Source organism: Hippichthys cyanospilos, chromosome 10 (assembly GCF_059441005.1).
Source record: "Hippichthys cyanospilos isolate Australia breed blue-spotted pipefish chromosome 10, RoL_Hcya_1.0, whole genome shotgun sequence".
In the NCBI taxonomy this organism is placed as follows: domain Eukaryota; kingdom Metazoa; phylum Chordata; class Actinopteri; order Syngnathiformes; family Syngnathidae; genus Hippichthys; species Hippichthys cyanospilos.
This window is the reverse complement of record NC_142378.1, coordinates 7,335,606-7,355,458: the sequence shown is the minus strand read 5'-3', so window position 1 is coordinate 7,355,458 and position 19,853 is coordinate 7,335,606. Positions and strand designations below refer to the sequence as shown.

The 19,853-nt window shown below is 38.2% G+C and overlaps 3 protein-coding genes across 3 annotated transcripts; 1 reads left to right on the top strand and 2 right to left on the bottom strand.

Annotated features, from left to right (window-relative positions):
- Nucleotides 1–56: 56 nt before the first annotated feature.
- firrm (fignl1 interacting regulator of recombination and mitosis) lies at nt 57–10,315 on the bottom strand. The gene is made up of 25 exons (XM_088426225.1): nt 10,149–10,315; nt 9,871–9,999; nt 9,237–9,277; nt 9,055–9,143; nt 8,888–8,992; nt 8,665–8,805; nt 7,813–7,975; nt 7,614–7,698; nt 6,706–6,844; nt 6,415–6,504; nt 6,269–6,333; nt 6,023–6,171; nt 5,022–5,151; nt 4,738–4,924; nt 4,253–4,335; nt 3,396–3,447; nt 2,904–2,993; nt 2,597–2,782; nt 2,394–2,513; nt 2,225–2,320; nt 2,038–2,151; nt 1,413–1,520; nt 1,246–1,326; nt 1,032–1,178; nt 57–371 (listed from the first exon to the last, which is right to left on the bottom strand). Exons 1-25 carry the CDS (start codon nt 10,202–10,204, stop codon nt 135–137), a joined length of 2,883 nt encoding a protein of 960 aa, XP_088282351.1. The 5' UTR covers nt 10,205–10,315; the 3' UTR covers nt 57–134.
- Nucleotides 10,316–13,385: 3,070 nt separating this feature from the next.
- Nucleotides 13,386–14,572, bottom strand: LOC148416916 (14 kDa phosphohistidine phosphatase). The gene is made up of 3 exons (XM_088426227.1): nt 14,374–14,572; nt 13,702–13,826; nt 13,386–13,566 (listed from the first exon to the last, which is right to left on the bottom strand). Exons 1-3 carry the CDS (start codon nt 14,513–14,515, stop codon nt 13,474–13,476), a joined length of 360 nt encoding a protein of 119 aa, XP_088282353.1. The 5' UTR covers nt 14,516–14,572; the 3' UTR covers nt 13,386–13,473.
- A 1,866-nt stretch (nt 14,573–16,438) lies between these two features.
- Nucleotides 16,439–19,832, top strand: sele (selectin E). The gene is made up of 9 exons (XM_088426086.1): nt 16,439–16,528; nt 16,602–16,673; nt 16,810–17,208; nt 17,300–17,404; nt 17,487–17,678; nt 17,760–17,948; nt 18,926–19,123; nt 19,207–19,339; nt 19,426–19,832. Exons 2-9 carry the CDS (start codon nt 16,634–16,636, stop codon nt 19,484–19,486), a joined length of 1,317 nt encoding a protein of 438 aa, XP_088282212.1. The 5' UTR covers nt 16,439–16,528; nt 16,602–16,633; the 3' UTR covers nt 19,487–19,832.
- Nucleotides 19,833–19,853: the final 21 nt, after the last annotated feature.

Below are 19,853 nucleotides of genomic sequence, written 5' to 3'. Positions count from 1 at the left end.
TTAATTGACCCACTACAATAGTGGGTACAATAATTAAAAACAGACAACAATTTTCTATTCAAATATTTAATCAACATCAGTCAAGACTGAATATAAAAAAAATTAAAAAAAACTAAGACAGGCAACCTCATTCTTCACAATAAAGGTCCTGCGGGCGAATTTGTGGATGTAGCTGACCTTATGTCATTTAGAAGTCCTTGCAGCTCTTGAAGTCTGGATGCCAACCACGAAGGAGGTGGCGGCTGCGACTGTGTTTCCGTTTTTAGTGTGGCCAATGCATGGAGGGCTCGCAGCGCAGTTTCAGCTGTCTGCATGTTGCGGTTGTACTCCTCGTCCGCATTGCTCTCCTGCCGGGTTCGTTTTGCTTGCGGCTGAACGATAAACAGAAAAACATCCATCGTTAGACAGATAATAAATTGGGATAAAATGTGTTTTCTGTGGATCTGAGGTCGTGGACATTTTCTACGTGGACATTTCAGTGCCTGTTGCCTGCTTTTTAGCGGAGCGTATTGCATAAATAAGCCACTAGCTTGCAGCACTCGAGTTCCCCGAGACTAGTCCGATTACGTTTCAGAAACAGTTTGAGAAAAATGGCTGTAAACTTTGATGCAAATGTCTTGACAAGTTTGCCATTCCGACTGATCCCTTTTGAACATACCAGTCTGAGTTAGTTTGGTCAAATTGTCTCTTTGGGGGAAAAAAAAAAAAAATCTAATCTTTTATCTTAAAAAAAAAAAAAAAAATCTAATACCAAAATATGCAACAAAAGCAGCCCTGCAGGAGAAATGCAGGATGTGCTTATTACTCTCAAATCACCTGCGTGCCAATATTTTGGTTTTCCTGTTGAATATATGAATGTAAAAAATTGGCATTGCCTTCCCTAATATGTTTTTTTTTTTAAACTATATTAGCCTGCTGCTGTTTCTGAGATTTTTTAAAATTTTAAATAATTTTTCCTCATAGGCATGTTTCACATGAAGGAACTTTTTTGATTCATGTATTTATTCTAATGTGTAAAACTTCTTACTAACCTCTAAATGGGTCGGAGATGAAGCAGAAGGTTCCATGGGAACTTGTTTTTCGGTTTCCAGCCTTTGGTTGTGGTCCTCTAAGACAGTCTTTTCCATTTTAATTTTTTCTAGCTGCGCCTCCTTGCTTTCTTCCGCTGTATTAAAAGTCTACAAAAAGACAGCCACTTTAGGGCCTCTCACAGACATTCACTAACAAAACTTAACTTTTTCTTACCTTGCTAAGAAAATTCACCACCTTGCTTTTGGTTTCTTCCTCACATAAACTATTGGAAATGACCTCTTCGTGCTTTGTCACCTTTAACATTAAGTATGAATGTTGATTTAAAAAAAAAAAAAGGTTGGGTGTAACATACTTTACTATTATTGGGACTCTTACTATACCTCCGCAAAATGAGCGAAAGCCTCCAAAGTGTGTTGATGAAGCAACCAGGAAGAACTTTGTCCCAACAGAACTCCAAACAGTCGGCTCAACCGGGGAAGAATTTCCTTCTGAAGAGAATAAAAATATAAAAATCAGTAACAAAACCTAACTACCACAATTGTACTGGAATACTAACATCAAATCATGTCATGATTGGCTTGAGTAAAATGTAGTGAAGCAATTGTATTGTGTCACTTCCAGTATTACGATTGGCTGGTATCACATTGGGTGTCATGCATGATAGACTGTAGTCAAATTCAGTATCGTGATTGGCTAACAGCAGATCAAATGTAGCAGTTGAGTGGAGTCCAATCCACTACTATGCAGGTTATGATTGGCTGGAAACTAATCAGTTAGTTTCAAAGACAGTTGATCAAATCTACTAACTTAACGATTGGCTCGTGTGCCGAACCGCATTACTAGATTTGATACCAGAAAATTAAGAATTTACTCCAGCCAATCACAAACATTGAAGTCAGTGCTCAATGTGGCAATTCAAATCTAGACTCACGAAAGGCCCGTGTCAAAACCAGTGCTGTGATTGGCTAGAATCGCACCCATTGTTATGATTCATAGTGGTCTTACCTGGTTTTCCGGAGGGATAAAGATATTCCCTAGTGATGAAAGGAACTCGAGAGCTGCCAAGAGCAACTCATCTGCACACTTCTCAGACACGAAAGCATCTACACACAGTAGGGCCTACAAAACACACAAATGACATAACACACAATCTCCACGACTTACTGAAATGAAATCTTAAATCCATACATACCTGAAGAATGACTTCAGAATTCACGTTTTTCATCACAACCGCCGTTATTGACAAAAGGAGCTGCAGAGTAATGTGCAACACATGATGAGTCTGCACCTGCACACGGCAGAGACAAGTGTTATGTATCCTAATACATGTGCATATACACAATTTGTGAGTAGTGTGACACCTGTTGTGGTGTCATTCTCTGCCATAGTTGTGTGACTAGCCTCGAGACACATGACTCGGAGTTCTCCACTACTGATGACTTTCCTTGAAGTACCACTAGGAGGAGTTGTAGCACCGCGTTCTAGAAATGACACCAGAACCAAATTCAAGCTTGCTGCTGTACTGCCCCATTGTTGGACTCTATTTTTGTGTTAGGGTCCTCACCAATTTTCCCACTTGACCGAGTTTGTAACCTGCACTCTGCCAATCGGTCAAAGCGTTTTGAGCTAAAAGGATGATATCCGTCTCCGCACGGTTGCGGACATCAATTGAAAGTGCTCTGAGGAGGATCTGGCACCATATTGGGAAGTTTTCAGCCTCCGATGGAGGGAAACGCGTCAAGAATTCCATCTGATTAAAAAAAAAAAAAAAAACAACAACATATACTTACATACATTTGTATTTCACAATTTCTAGCAATTGTTTGCTCTTTGCGACAAAACCGCAGGATTACTGTGTGGATACTGCTAACCTGATGGCTGGGCGTGATGAGGAACAGCATGCGTCTGAGCAGCAAGCCCAAATGGGACTTTTGATAACAGTTGGCCGAGCACGTTTTTACCTGAGGAGGCACAAAAAAAGGAAAGCTGCTTGATAGTGTGAAGACTCAAGAGGGGGTTCAGAAATTTCATGCAAATGTGTGAGATGGGCCTGAATTTAAGGGATTATGGATGAAAGGATTATATCAATCGTCACCTCAGTCGGGTGCCGCTGGGGACCCCACAGAGATTATGGGATTTGAGAGTTATTTTTATTGCCGTACAGCTTTGCACCACACTGAGAATTGGAATACTGTACCTGCTTCTCTCAAGTGGTTAAATAAAATATCAAAACATACAATTGAATTAAATCTCATGTTCTAATATAATTTAAGTGTTTTTAAGATGTCAGCACTTTAATCAAGTGTGACAAAAGATGCTTTTCTGCTTCCTTAAGCAACACCCAGTTCCCACATATTACCCACCAGGTGAGCAATGAGGAGGACATGATGAAGACAAAGGTCAGCGCTACCGTACCTGTAAAAATACAAATACATAGAAGGAATTTTAAACAATGAATAAAAATCTAAAACTACAATAGCAATGAACTTTGTTAGTCAGGGAAAAGGAACACATGAGTATGCAGTAATATTGTTTAAAAAGTAAATCAAGCCAACATTAAAATCTTTAGAATAGATGAAATTCCAAGTTTTCCATTTATTCAGTATCACTTCAAAATGTAACTTTTTTTTTCTTTAAATATAGAATATGCACTGGAAATGCATGTCTAAAAACGTATCTCCTCCAAAATACAAAGCTCAGTCTAAATATATAGTTTAACACACAATCTTGTCACGCCATTTGTAGGCATCTTCAAGCATTTTAGAAGCACAAAATAAGATAAGTATTATAAGTAAGTAAAAGTAAGTAAATATGACACCCATTGAACTACTAGCAACAGAAATATATGACAAGCATTATTGTCATTATAACTTAATTGATTACACCACACAATGTTTTCTGCGAACTGAAAATGAACGTTTATTTTTTTAATAATATATTTACTGCTAACCCCTGCTACCTACAGGGAATAGATAGCAGAATGAGCCATGAATAATGAAAATCTGCATACTTGCCATGAGACCAACTGAAATGCATTAAGAGGAAACAAATGTATTCATTTTATATTGAAGAATTAGTCGATTAATCTGTGATCAGTGTTTTGGGGGGCCAAAAATCAGCATCGGTCTCAAAAAAAAATATATATCAATTGGGGCCTACTATAAGGCTAGGAATAGGAAGACCATAAAAGATGTATTTTAGGTGCATATGTGTTGCTCACCGGGCAGTGAAGCACCATACATCCGTGGCCAACAGAGCAGTCTGTGTGTCAGTCTGTAGCGTGGCTTCCAGCAAGCACCGCTCCTAGAAAGAGAAAGAAAAAGTAACAATAATCATTAAAAAAAAAAGCACGTGGCTGTATTGAAAACAGAGGAAGAGTATGTTATCACGAATTTAAGTAAAAGCAAAAAAATAAAATAAAAATCAAAGTGGAAGTGTTGCTTGTATTGAATGAGAGGAAATCCCTCAGACAGGAGCTGAAATGAGATTAGAGGCAGGATAAAACAAAACACCAGATTTCACACGAAACACAAAGTGAAACTTAGGCACACTTACATGGCCCATTCGAAATGTCCGTTTACTAACTAACATACCTCACTGACCACTGGCCTATAAAATGAGTGAGAAATCTATTTTTTTGTGTTTTCTTTGTAAGAGTCCCAGTGTTACTTATAATGCAAGATTATATTTGTCTTTAGAACTCACCAGAACAGAGAAATATTGCGGAGGAAGAACAGCGATGCTGGCGCAGAGGTGCACGCACACGTGATGGTGCAAAGACACCTGCCCCTGGGCCTGCCCTTTTGTCATCACCCCCGGCAACAACACTGGAAGCTTCCGCTCAGCGTAGCAACTTCGAAAACTATGAAAGACTGCCTGGTAGAGAGGAAGCCTGGAAAAAGGTCAAAGGCCATGTAGTTCAGTCACCAGTGTGAAAATAACCACCATTACGTGATTTAAAAAAAAAAAAAGTCTTCAGATAATTGTACCTGGGTGTTTCCTCTGAAAACTCACTGCCAGAGAGCCAAAGCTGCAGCACCTCCTCAGGCTGGGAGGCCAACTGATCCAACACATTAGCCAGCAGAAGACACTGAGGAAGCTCATGCTGTGGATTTAAATCTGTAAGTACATCAGAAGTGTTCATAAACTGACAAGGTTTTGCCACAAATGGAATAAATATATAACATTTTTTAATAAAATCCTAATTTGTTTAAACAAAAATTCTGCAACTAATGGCTAATGGTCATTTTATCAACGCCTGACTGAAAATATGCATGCGTTCACTGGAGAAAATCAGCCAACGTGGTGCATGCATTTCTGAGCTTAAGTACTGTAAATGTTTATTCGATAATATCTCAATATTAAAATGTGTGTTATATCAAATTTACAAGTATGTTTTACATGGATTTTAGCAGACAAAATATGTACAATAACGAACCCTAAAATGTCTGTTAAAATGTTATTTAAAATTGTATTTTACATTTCAATCTATTATTATATAAATAATTTACTTCTAAATGATATCATGACTTTTGGGACATTTTGAATTTTTTTAAGTATTTGGGTTTTATTTGCAAAATATAATTTTCACTAATTTCTTCTAAATATACTAAACTTTGTATTTGGAAACAAAATCTATAACTATTCATTAATTTAAAGGGGGGCGGGGCAATAAATTGACTTCATTCAATGAATTCACCATTTTACAATTGTTACACTATTTTACAAATATTACATTCATGTTACGATTCATACATCAGGAAGTAAAATGAGAAGAGCCATGTTTCACTGGTCATATTCCTCTGTGACATTTTTGTTTGCAGGTGTGTCGTGAGATTTTTGAAAGTGTATACAATAGCTACCTTGGCTCAATAAAGGTTGGAAGATGCCATTTTATGGAACTCATTATATGTCTATGGCTAACCCATACAAAAATAATAATAATTATAATAATGCAGACAGAATTTCTGAATTTAGACAACAAACTCACGCGGGCCTTCTCGCAAGACAACTTCGGCAAAAGGCCTGAGAGGTAAGAGCTGACAAAGAAGTGCATTCATGGGAACAAGGGCGGCCGCCTTCAACTCCTCGGAAAGAGGCGGAGCCAAAACCGGGGCGCACAAGCTGGGAGGGAATTTACTGAAAGATAGTGACACATTTCCACATTGTCCAAAAGTGCCAAGACAAACACCTGTGGTCATCATAATAATTAATTAAGAAAGAAAGAAAAAAAAACCTGATTATCTGGAGATACATTTCATGAAAGCTTCCACAAGACTTTGTTAGAAAGGGCTTGAATTCCTGTTCAGGTAGAAAGCGTGTAAAGAGATTTGCAAGTAAGTTGAAGATGATTACGCAACACGACGTTTTCTTTTTCCTGACCTTTACGTAATGCACCAAAGTGTTGGCAAAAAATCTGCACATCTTTGCAGTTTTCTGGAATAGCTTGTGCTCTGCGCTCTGTGTTGCCTCCTAGCAAAAATTTTAAAAAAGAACACAAGGGCAAAACAGCTGAGATAGATGTACTAAAGGTGAGACCTTTAACTTAAAAAAACAACAACAACCTTATACAATGCAAAATACATCAACCGAGGGGTTTACCACAGGAAGTGGCAGTAATAATTCTATAAGTGGGATACAGCTGCGCCGATAGCAATGCATGTGGGAGCAAACCTGCAGAGCGGAGTGCTTAATTTGCTCGGCCAAGTCAACGGCGGCCTGGAAGGAAGCCAACAGGTTGCTGCACAGGCTGGAGCTGATGTCGCCGTGATGAAGATGTTCTTCCACCAGCGACTGGTACTTGAGACTCTGTCTGAGGAGCGTTTAAAATGAAGCACACCACAGTAGGAAGGAACAATTGTGATGAACAATTGAATTGTTATTATCATCAATACTGTTTATGCTATTTAATATGTGATTCTCTTCCCATGTTTTTTTTTTAAACATGCAAAAAATAGATAAAATCTTTTTACTCGGGAACATTTAACCCTCTGAATAAGAAAAAAAAACAAACGGAAAACAATTGCACTCTGTAAAACTATTATTTGTGTATTTATTCTATTGTTCATATAAATTTAATATGCAACATTTGGAGCAGCGCTTCTAATTTCATTGTACACAATGAAAATAAATGTGATACATTCTCGCCTTTTCTAACTATTTTCTAACCTATCTTAAATTAAACTGTATTAGATTTATTACACATAATTTTCTTGGATAATTTCATCCACAGTAAATATTTTAAAGTGCACATATGTATTTTTCTTCACAATATTAAAAAAGGTATACAGTATTCTTAAATGTATATTTTAAAATCTTACTTAATTATTTCGTTTTTTACATTTGTGTCAATCCCTTGCAAATAATGGGGCTCAACCACAAAGAATAGGTGTTTAAATGAGTTAGAAAGACTAGTCAACCTTCTAATCTGATCAGTGATAAGATTTTTTTTTTCCTTTTCTTGAAACCATTGAATACCTCCAAAATCCTGTTTTGTGTAATGCCTAATAGCTACAATGTACTTGTTATCATTTATTCTTTTCTGAATTTAGGTCAACATCCCGAGTGTTTGTGACACTGACTTGATGAGGAACTTCCACGTGTTTGCATGCAGCGCCATGTCCAGGTTGGAGATGACCGAGCAAATGTCCAGGAGGCTGTGAATCACTGGTGAAGATTATGACAGCAAAACGTTATGTTCATTTCAAAGGCAAATGATCTTAATAATGAAAATGATGAAGAGGGAACATGACGTAGTCATCGCTCCTCAACAGGTGCAACCTATGACAATGTTTGACACTTCTTCTTCAGAGGCACTGCTATCGAGGGACAGCCGGTCCAGGAGCTCCAAAAGGGCCTTATGGAGGGCATATGCCTCCTTGAAGAGACTCTGCAGAAGGTCTGCCACCAGGGAGAGACGGCCACAGTAGACCACCTCCACCACCTTTTTGAAGAGTCACAATCTATATATTATTTTCAAGTTTGGCTAAAAGAGGGTCTAAGATGGCTGGTGAATAAAGAATTAAGTTAAAGTTAAGTTAAAGAATTAAGTTTAAAAAAAGTTTTAAAATATGTCATTAACTGAGGGTGCGCCTTATAATCCGGTGTGCCTTATAGTGCAGGAAATACGGTACCTAAAGTAATAGATTATTCAAGGTAACAGTTGATTACTACTTACTAATTACCTACTGAAGTACTCAAAGTATTCAATTTTTGGACTAAATAAAATTATTGATTATTTTGTACTGCATTTCCTAAAGTAATAGTTTTTAGTACTTAATTTAGTGCATGCCATTTTAGAGACGCGTTTAACAAAACACTTGCAAAATTGAACAATAAAAAGGCTAAATACCTGGGAATGAATTGTCTTGCATTTAAAAAAAATGTCTTTGAGAGTAAACAAGTTAAAAGATTATAGTATTCCTTATAGACATCACAATGACATATTTGTTCCGTACTGCTTTGTGTTACCATGACAACGACTCAAAATCTTGGATTCAAGTAGACAATTTAACTAAATATCTTTAAGCCATAAAGTTTATATATCTGTGCTTATAAAATTAATTCCACATGTTTACATATCATTTCATGAACATAAAAAGTGATATTGCAACTGTAGAAGAAGACACTCACCATACAGTGTTGGAAAGTGTCTCGCAGAATCGTCAAAATGCATGATGATAAGGTGCGGATAGACAGAAGGTGTGGGACCTCATCATATGAGCAGACGTGACGCACACATGCGGACATTGCATCGATAATCTGCATCAGGGACTGAAAATAAAATTTTAGCAACATAAGCTGGCAAACTTTGGGAAACATGTTGCGACTGAAAAATAAAAACGTGGTAATCTACCTTCAGAATGTTTCTCAGTAAGGAACACAGTTCTGTGTTTTGACTGGACAAGCTCCCCACCTGGACTGAAAGTTCTTTCAGCATACAGCCAAATATAGTCACCACCTGGAGATATGGGAAAGACGCTTAAAAAGAGATAACGTTGCAAAAATGGACCATTTATTTACCTTTGGTAAGATCTTGGAGAAACATTCATTTTCCAGGTCTGATAGAGGAATATGTGGGAGGAACATGTCTGTTATTATTTTAAGTACACCTATAGGGAAGTTGGGGAGGGAAAAAAATTAAAAATGACAAAATTGATCAGAGAATTTTAATAAATTAAAATAAAATTAAAAAGGGAACTTACGTAGATTATCATCCCAGCCCTCAGACTTGTGATGTAAAGCGTGTGAACAGTTAAAGAATATTTTTTGAACAGTTTGTTTCATTTTGTTGCCCCTAGCAGTACAATGACATTGAAGTTTTTTTTAATTCTTACTTCAAAAGTTCCTTCCAACTTGCCTTCTGGGTGGAAAGGCATGGTCCTAGTGCCAGGACATCAAAATGGCAATGTGTGCAAAGATGTCACTAACACGACTTAGTAAAAAGTAGCTTCATGTTCAAATCCATTCACTTTTAATTTGAAAGGAAAATATACTGATCATGTCAGGTCATAAAAAGTATTAATTGCTAAGTGCAGTGACCAGGCTAACTGCGGTAACTCTGTTAAATTTTCATTTACCTGCATTTTAGATGCACTTCCTTAGTCTGAGTAGAAGACTTACATTGTTGCCAACTTATGTTATTTTGTTAGCAGGCAAAAAAACACATGACGTTCTTTTATTGTTGTAGGTGCGGTTTTCAGTAATAAGATAAGAATAAATTCCAATACGAATAGGTGGTAGTTGCCTCTAATGTCAAAACAAAGTATGCCACAAAGCTGTTTCCTGATTATAATTTTAAGGACATTTACACGAGAAGAGAGGTTGGAGGAGGATATGGTAAGTTTAGGGAGGACAGCCTTGAGCTCCTGGCGGCAGGTTTCCTGACTCCACAGCACCACCTCGTCCAGGAGAGAAGTGTTGGTCTGGGACATGTTGTCGCCAGGCTGCCGGAGAAGATCGGACACGCTGTTCGAACGACACATGACGAACAAGTGACTCACATTAGACGTGAGTCAGCTGCTCAACTTGGCCAACTCTCACTCAAGACTTTCAAGGGGAACTACGCGATAAAATTATTTTGCTAGCTAGCATAGCATTGTCGTTGTCGTACTCACAGATTTAATAGCCAACTTTTGTCGTCGTCCTCGCTTGTCGCATTATTGTGTCGCATATGTTTGACATCACGCAGACAATCACATGTTTAGTCGTTTCCATTCGCCCAAAATTGTGAAGTGTTGTTTGTCAGCTAGCCACTTTCATGTCTCGCGCGTATGCACCATAACCGGATGTGACGTCACGTTTTGTGTTTTGGTTCTTTGGAATTTACGGCAAAACTAAAAATATTCAAATATGTTTGTTTTTTTTTAAATAATAATGAAAACAATAAGAAAAGGAAGCAGTTAAAAAAACACGAATTCAGGGGGTTATCAGCGTCCTAGCATACGTTTATTTCAGGATCGGAATGAGCGATAAATAATCCACCAAATGGCCGATATTTGCCTTTTATTTTATCTTTTTACCTTTATTTACTCTAAACATTTGCATCAGTTGGATACAAGTAACACTAGTGACATCATTTGTTACACATACATACATAATCTTGCATCCTTAAAAATATAGCATGAAATTTGTTGATGAGGTAATTCTGCGGACCTGTCATTCAAAAAAAGCAAATCTTAATTTTTCCAAGCAACGATTCGATGAGCATTGCAAAAAAGTTGTGCAAAGAATTAACTGCTATAGCTAGCCCAAATATGCAGTTATCACCCATTGGAGTGCATTTGGGGTAAAAACAAATACAATTTTAATCATTATAATTTTCAAATGTAACAATAATTAATCACTAATATGCATTTTTTTCCTTCTAAAAAGCAGGATCAACCTAAAAATAAATATTCATCAGTTGGGGCCCTACTTAAAACTCTTAACTTCAGAACTGTGAGGCAGGTGTGCTAAAGTCAAAGTCAAAGTCAAGTTTATTGTCAATTTCTTCACATGTGCTTAACATACAAAGGAATCGAAATAGCGTTTCTCACTATCCTCTGCGTTTTACATGTACACAAGACAACGCATTGTCGGGAGAGCGAGTGGCCGCTGCGTATACATGCGCCGCCATCTTATGTATGTGGTAGTACTGAATAATTAGACATGCTTGTGGTAGCGATGCAGTCAAAGCCAACCAAGGCGTAGAAGCAGGTGGCGGCACCAGACAGGATGCCGGCGAGGCCAAACGGAGCAAATCCGAGATGATGACGAAGCCCAGCACCACCAGATTGATGCCGGTGAAGACCTTGTTGACCAGCGCAGATTCGCTCACGCCGAAAGCAAGCAGGCCGGTTAGCAGGAGCACCAGAATGGATACGTCATCCAACAGGCTGTACAGCAAAAACAAAACCAAAAAAAAAAACACACATTAAATATGTGAATGAAGCACTATTTGATTTATAAAAGCTACTAATCAAGGCCCACAATTTCATGTATGACGAATACGTTGAGGAATTCCGATTGCTTCATTTGGAGTTGTCTGAGCGGGAGCTGATGGGCTCAGTGTGTGGGAAAGCTATTGTGTCTGACCTGTTGAAATGTGGAATAAACAAAGACACCTTCACTGCGCCGTGTTTCCCGGCAGCATGCTGGAGGTGTCTCTTGCCGTCTGCTGAGGAAGAAGTTCATTTTGGGAATTGTAAATTTGGCTTAGTGGGAATCTGATTAAATCCACAAGCAACCTTTGATTTTTTTCCTTTGACATCTGTGATTTCTGTGGTTTGTGATCATGTTAAAACAACACTTCTCTGTGGTGTGCCAAATTTAGACGACTACCTCATTGTAATAGGTTTCAATTCGAAGGAAACTGATAACTCGCTAACCTCAATTTTCTGTCATGGGTTTATGAAAACACTCCCCCACTTCAGACGCCCAACTCGAGCAGATAAGTTTTCCGAGAAGAGGGCCGAGTCTATCCATTGAAGACTTTTCCTTGCTGCTGCCTGTTTGTGGATAACGGAAAGTTTCTCGGTTCACAGGAAGTTGGCCCCCGGTATTAGGATGTATCCAGGAAGGAAGACAGCCTTTTGTTTTTCTCCTTTCAAGGTCACAGGGTAATTGGCAGAGTTGCCAACATGCTATGCTGGATCCTCCGTTCAAGGTGAGGGGGCCTCCAATTCCTCTTTAAGGTAGATTCATGACAAAACAATGAGGTTGAGGATAAAAATGGCACCAGTGCTCAAACGCAGACATGCACCTTTGGGAACTCATGTTGACTCAATGTGCAATAACACCAAGAGGAAGTAGTGGTGATTATGTTGTCAGAAAATTACTTTTTAAATCCACTGCCCACTAAATTATAATCCCCAGGAATTAATTCCAGGAACACAAATCTTGATTGTTGTTCACTCATTCTGGGTGATTCCGATTTTAAACAAACTAATGAAGCCCAATTAAAAAACGTATTCAAAGACGGTTTGATTTAAAAAAAAAAAAAAGTCAATCATGTGCAGACACCAATAAAGTATACCGCTTTTAAATAAGTTTTAACCTAAATGTAACATTCAAAAATAGTTATCTTGTGCATAACTTGTTGTTACCACTATTTAGTATTTACTGTAAACACCTCTTGTGAACCACCCATTCAACAAAACCTTGATATCATTGCAGCTAATTTTAAAATTTTCGATTTTTAAAATGATGAATTAATCAATTCGATTCGATTTATTTCTCAGCCGGTATGAAACCATCGTAAAGTTTTTAATAAGTGTCAAGCAATGCATAAACCAACATTGAAAGTACTTCAAATTAACCTCAAATTTGTAGGCCTTTCCAGATTTTTTTTTCCTGCCCCACTAGCTATTTGTTAATTTCAAAATGCATCTGTTGGCCAGAAAAAACAATGTGCAGCTCCGATCAGCATATAGTAGCCTGGCCCAGTGGGAGATTGCCAGAATATCCAGATTACTCACTCCAGGTATGTCTGTGACTCTTATACTCTGCTCAATATGGAGTCAGCGAGCAGGTTATTTTTCCCAGTCCCACTTTCCTGACGAGAATTTACAGTTGAATGTCACACAATTCACAAACGTAAACATTAAACTGTGATATGAAACGAAAGTGTCCTTTTTCTTTTTGTGTTTGGAATAAAAAAATGAAACACTTCATCCAAATCGCAGGATATGTCTGTGATTCCGAATGTCTCACTACTTCCTGTATGGACTTTTCGCTTGGCACACAGCCTCGAACTGTGATTACAGTCAATTAAAAGTAAAAGTATGGGTGAGGTCATTCTATTTCTGAGTAAGGCTTGCTCATCAGTCCAATCTAAATAAAAAATAAAAAAAATAAAAAACTGCGGTGGCATATACCACTGTGTTGGTGTGTTTATTTCATTTTAGAAAAATACAGCGTTTGACTCATCTTTTTAAATAGTGCAAATGTGAAGAAAATCGCTTATTTTTTGTCATCACTCCAGGTGATCTCGTAGTCACTGAAGACGCTCTTCAACTTCTCTACTGAAATGGAGTGGTCTGCTTTACCAAAACCCTGGAAACACAAATGAAGCTGTGATATTTACAATGTATTTTATTTTCAGTACAGCCTCATAGTCTAATGCGATCCTATGACTTTTAATGCACAACATTGGCTTTGTGGTTAACTTTGTCTTGAAAAATGACTTACAGTGGACTCTCCAAACACCCTTATTTTTTTCTCTTGACTCTTGTGCTCTATCTTCCCTCCACCCAGGCACTGACACTCCATGCCCAAGGCCTCCACAGCTGGCTTGACCTTCTCAAAAATATGATCTGCAAATAATTAACAGCACGCCATGAGTAGGTCCCCAAAAGATACCAGCTAAAAATAGCCTTATGCTAATGTGTAATTGGTCATAGGTACAAAACACTTAATTTCCACACTAAATAACACATTAGTTTGCAAAAGTGCACATGTTAAACTCCTGTTGCCATCAACATAGTTTTGCTCAAAATTAGCAATTAAAATAAGAACGTTGTTACCTGGGCACAATTGGCGCTTTTCTTTCCTTTTTATTTTTATTTATAAATGTCCTCACTTTTATTCCAGCAGCAGATGGAGCTAAAGCAATAAGAAATTATGACGCAGTCGTTTTTATAGTATAAACTGTTAAAACGGTTGCACTCATCTGCAGCATTAAAAAATAAACAATGTATTGAAGTTCAATGTATTGATGTTTATTATAAATGTAATTGAATTTGTAACGTTTTGCATTTATTGTATTCCTGAGTGAAATGAACCGTGAATTAAAATAAAAACAGTACAGGATTATACTCGTGCACTACTGGATAACGCTACGTGACATTTCCATTGACTTACTGTGGTACTCGGCACTTTTTGTACCGCGAACAATATTTTTGCTGGCATCGCCGTTTTTCACTTTCACTTGTACCAAAATGTACTTGAAAGTTCCCTCAGGATCAATCTCCACGTCGGGGATTGCTGCCAGGGACTCCGACATGCTTACTTTTGGTTTGAATGACGTTGAGACAACAGGCAGCAGGTCTCAGGAAATACAAACAAACCTTATAAGGACTTTCCCTAGTACTTCCGGCCTTAAAGCGACAGGCACCGTTTTGTACTCCGAAAAACAGTTTAATGTTAGCAGTTGCGGCCTCTACTGGCCAAAGTAAGCCATAGATAGATAGATAGATAGATAGATAGATAGATAGATAGATAGATAGATAGATAGATAGATAGATAGATAGATAGATAGATAGATAGATAGATAGATAGATAGATAGATAGATAGATAGATAGATAGATAGATAGATAGATAGACATCCCATTTATATGAAGTGCGGCGCACCAAATTAAAGAGTCACAAAAGAGAACAGAAGAACAAATCTAAAAATCATCTGTTGCGGAAGGTGAAGCAGAGCCGAACCAAAAAAAAGAATTCCTCCCTGGGGCCAATAAAATGCTGTTGTATTATTTTTCAGGGGAAAGGGTGGAGGTGAAGAGGTGTCAACAACATGCAAACTTTGGGGGCAGGAAGGAAGGAAATGCACTGTCACTTCTGGAAAGGCGAGCGGCCAGCCAGCAGGCGCCTCGGCTCCCTCGCTTCACATTTCCCTTATCCCAGGACCCTCGTTAAAATACCAGTAAAGTCTTTGTAGTGGCCAACATTGCATTGTGTTGCATTTCCTTTCTTGTCACGTTTTTTTTTTTTTACATGTCACTTTTTTTGTTAATGAGGGATATACTCGTCTGTGCATTTCCCTAGACACTTAAAGTACTTTTATCCTTCCGTGTATCTTACAGGAATAAATCACAGTGATGATAGTAAACTGCAACGTGTTCAATACACTCATGTTATATTATTTCCAAAGATAACACAGAAATAAGCCAAATATTTCAAGTTAAGTAATTGGTGATTATGGAAAAAAAAAACTGTCACTTCAAGTTTTCTCTTTTTATGTATATAAAATGTTTTTCACACTTATGAACGAAACTTGTAACAAAATTTTGGACGAGCAGGAGTGGCAAAAATTCTGTTTTGGGGGGTCTTTCCAAAATTAAGCCCTACCTCCCACGATCTGTAGCAAAAGAACAACAATGAAAATTAACATAATATCACAATGTGTACACAAAGTATATGCATACACTATACTACCCAGGAATGTGTGCATTTATATTATTGTAGCATGTGAATATAAATTATACATACATGTGAATTCATTATAGTAGGCTATATACAATTATACTATTATTCCATATGTTCATACATTATTCATACACATACTGTATGTATATATAGGGTATATGTGTGTATACTGTAAAATATTGTTTAGACTGTATGAATGTATGCACTGTATACACGTGTGTTTATATGTAATATATTTCATGTACCTATATGTGTGTCTTATACATGTAGTTATATAATTATAATTAATTATATGTGCACATTTTTTCAAATGTATTTTGATGTATTTAGAGCTTTTTTATTAAAAACTTTATTTTCTTTACACCATATTATTGCAAAATATCCAAAATATAAAAGTGCATTCATTATAAATGAAAAAATATGTTTTGTTTTTCTTTTGAAATTTCAATGAAAATATGAAGATTGTTAATTATAAAAAGATAAATATACAGTACATGAACAGGTAATATCACCTTTTCAAAAATACCGAAATTCTTAAAAATGAAAATGAAAATTCTAACATTTCTGATAAATATAGAGAAAATAATGCTATCAACAGGCGCTTCCGTCAAAGACAAAGAAATCCCCACCCCTCCACTCCTACTCGTCCCTCTCTGGAATTTTCAGAGGATACGGTGTAGATTGGGCATTAGAAGGGGGTGGGAATTTCCACCAAAAGGCTGACGCCAACTTCCAGGAAAGCCGGAGCACGCGGATGAGGGACTATAAGAGCAGGCGGCGCAGCTCATTTCAGCCACAATCATCTCACTCACTCATCGAGACTTAACACTACAACAGTGACACTCCTGCTATTCATCCCTTCAAATTGTAAGTATGGACTTTTCAAATGAGAATGCAGTAGAATGCTGGAAATTGACTGACTTCATTTTACTTTTTTTAGGAGCTTTTCTGTGGATTCATTTCTCATCCAAGATGTCCAGCTTGTGTATCAGCGTGGCTTTAATTCTCTCAAGTAGGTGCAAATTCCAGTCTGTGTTGTCAGTTTTGTAGTTGGGTTCTAAAAATGTGAATTTGATTTACAACAAAATGATCTATCTTTGTGGACGCTGGCGAAAAATTAAATGCTCTTCTTGTGCCTCCATCCTCAGTGCTTTGCCTGCAAGCGGAGTGCTGGTCCTACTTCTACTCCAACAACACCATGAACTGGGAGCAGGCCCGAGCGTGGTGCCAGGAGCACTACACCGACATGGTGGCCATCCAAAACCAGGAGGAGATCGGCCATCTCAACAGCTGGCTGCCCAAAAAGGACACCTACTACTGGATCGGGATCCGTAAGATCAACGGCACCTGGACGTGGGTTGGCACCAACAAGACTTTGACGGCCGAGGCCACCAACTGGGCGCAGGGGGAGCCCAACAACGGCATGACCGGCAAAATCCACGGCGATAGCGAGGACTGCGTGGAGATGTACATCAAGAGGAGCTCGCAGCCCGGGAAATGGAATGACGAGAGGTGCAGGAAGAAGAAAACGGCTCTGTGCTACACAGGTGAGCTCAGAGAACTGCAAATCCACACCAAAAAAAAAGACTGCAGATGTGGTGAATGTTCAAGAATGTAACAAAATTCTTCTTGTTGCAGCCGCTTGCCAAAAAGACTCATGCGTGCATGGAGAATGTGTGGAAACCATCAACAGCCACAAGTGCAAGTGCTTTGAAGGCTTCTACGGAGACAGGTGTGAGCATGGTAAGGATCAAGTCGCTGCATAGATAGAAAACAAAACAAACTTGCAAGCGTTTCCTAATTGTGTTTACATGCTTCATTTCAGCGGTTCAGTGCAATAAAAGCGAGCTTACGCTCCCTCCCAAAGCCAGCCTGGTTTGCACCAACAAGTACGGCAACTTTACCTTTGATTCACTTTGTCAGTACTCCTGCGAAGAAGGTTACACGCTCAGCAGGCCGGAACCCTTAAGGTGCACCGCCACCAAAAACTGGTCCCATCCGCCTCCTACATGCCAAGGTGAGTGGAAAATCCTCACAAACAAAAAGTAGACTTCCTGCATTGGAGAGTCCTCATTTCCTGTTTTCTCATGCGCCGCAGCCGTGCAGTGCCCTGCTCTTCTCCACTTGGACAACGGCTCGGTCAGATGCGGAGATGACCCGGATACGAGGTTCAGCTATGGGAGCAGCTGCACTTTCAGCTGCGACCTCGGTTATCGGATGGAGGGGCCGAAAAGCGCCACGTGCACGTCAGCCAAGCGCTGGAGCGAGATGATGCCACGCTGTGAAGGTGAGAGGATATTCAATCTAGATCAAAAATTTTGGAGGACCACTAATGGGTTTATTGAACTACTTTATAATGAGTTTATAATGTTCTAAGCAATTACAAAACAAAACTAAGTGTACAGCATTCATATATTTATAAATGACCATTAAACCATTAAATAAACAGCTGAACTCTCAATTATGCAACCAAACAGAGGAGAAGGGTTATTTTTTTTTTAATTCTTGATGGATCATTGGTAAAAATAAAGAAAATTAGTACTTTGCGATGTCAAATTCAAGTAAATGTCTGTTACGATCTTCATAGAAAATAGGTGTTGGAAAATGTGATTAATCACGATCATTAGTGGAAAAAATGAACAATGAATTCGTTTGATTTTTCTATAATTTGAAATTTAATTTACAATCACTAATGGACACTTTGTCAATTACTTTCACAGATTCTTACCTTTATTCAGAAACAGAACATTATTCAAACTTGACACTGCAGGACACGTGCAAATTGTTTATTATGATTCAGTTGTTTTGTGTGTCCATAACATAATATAAAATAGGCAAAGTAAAGGCAGGTGTTGTTTTATTTTGATTCACGACAAAGATAACTACAGTGAAAAAAACATCAGGTAGTACACAATAAAATGAACTGGAATCAAATACATTTTTGAAATAGACGTGCACTGTATAAACAACTTAAAATGTTATTATCGAGATTCCGAAAATTTTATTTTGGGCAGTCACTTTTTTCAATGGTATAATCTGCTCTCATGGGTAATTGGGTAATATTTACTAGTTAATAAACAACTAGAATTCTGAGGATCTGGATCATTTTAAGTTAAAAGTAATTTATTATCAAAAATAAATCTCGAATGATTATTGATTACTTGTGTATTCAATGATTACCCATTTCACCTCTACAGGTCAAATAAATCTGTTATAAATCCTCTTTTTCTAACATGCGCCTTGTTTCCTCCTCCTTATCTACAGCAATCACATGTCCCGCCCCCGAAGTTCCCAAAAACAGTAACACGAACTGCACCCCATCCCTCGTGCCATCGGGGAGCCCCTATCCTCACAATACAGTCTGCACATTCAGCTGCCATGAAGGCCACGAGCTCCAAGGCGCAGTCAGCACGACGTGCACGCACTTGGGCGATTGGAACTTCACACCTCCAACATGCGCAGGTGTGAAATTTGACCAGCGAAAAAAATTCAAATAGTTTAATTTGGTGCTCAGACATGAACTTTTATTTAATGTGTTCCTGCAGAGTCCACCTCTGAGATGAGTGCAATTACGGCCGGTGCAACAATAGGTGGCGCTGTATCCTTGTCTACACTGTCACTGGTCATGTGGATCCTCAGACGGATGAGGAAAAAGGCAACAAAGTTTGAGCTGAACAGGTAAGACTGCTTAAAAAATACCACGATGTACTGTATAGCAAGTTCGCTTTTTGAGCTCACGATTTGTCTTTTGTCTTTTCTCGCAGCAACTCCGATATTGAAGACCCGCCCCAGGTCTACAAAAACAGCATCGACAGCCTCATATAGGACTGCTGCATCACCTTGACACATTAACAACAGATGAAGATGAATTTCCAAAAATTCACGTATTTTCTCCCAAAGGGAGTTTTGTATTGAGCACATTGTTCGAAACATCGAGGAGCACGCAGGAAGTGTGATGTTACGTTAAATAGTGAGCTGCCAGGTTTAATAAAGCTGTGAGTAATTTAGTGTATTTATGTAATAAGTGACATTATTTATTGTAGCGTTTTAAATGTTTTTTTATACACTGATGACGTGCGTTTAATGTGAAAACATTGTCTTCCCATGTCTTTTTTTCAACATTTTTTGTATATGATGGCACTATGTGTATGTACTGTACTTAAAAAATGTATTGAGCAATAAAAGAAAAAAA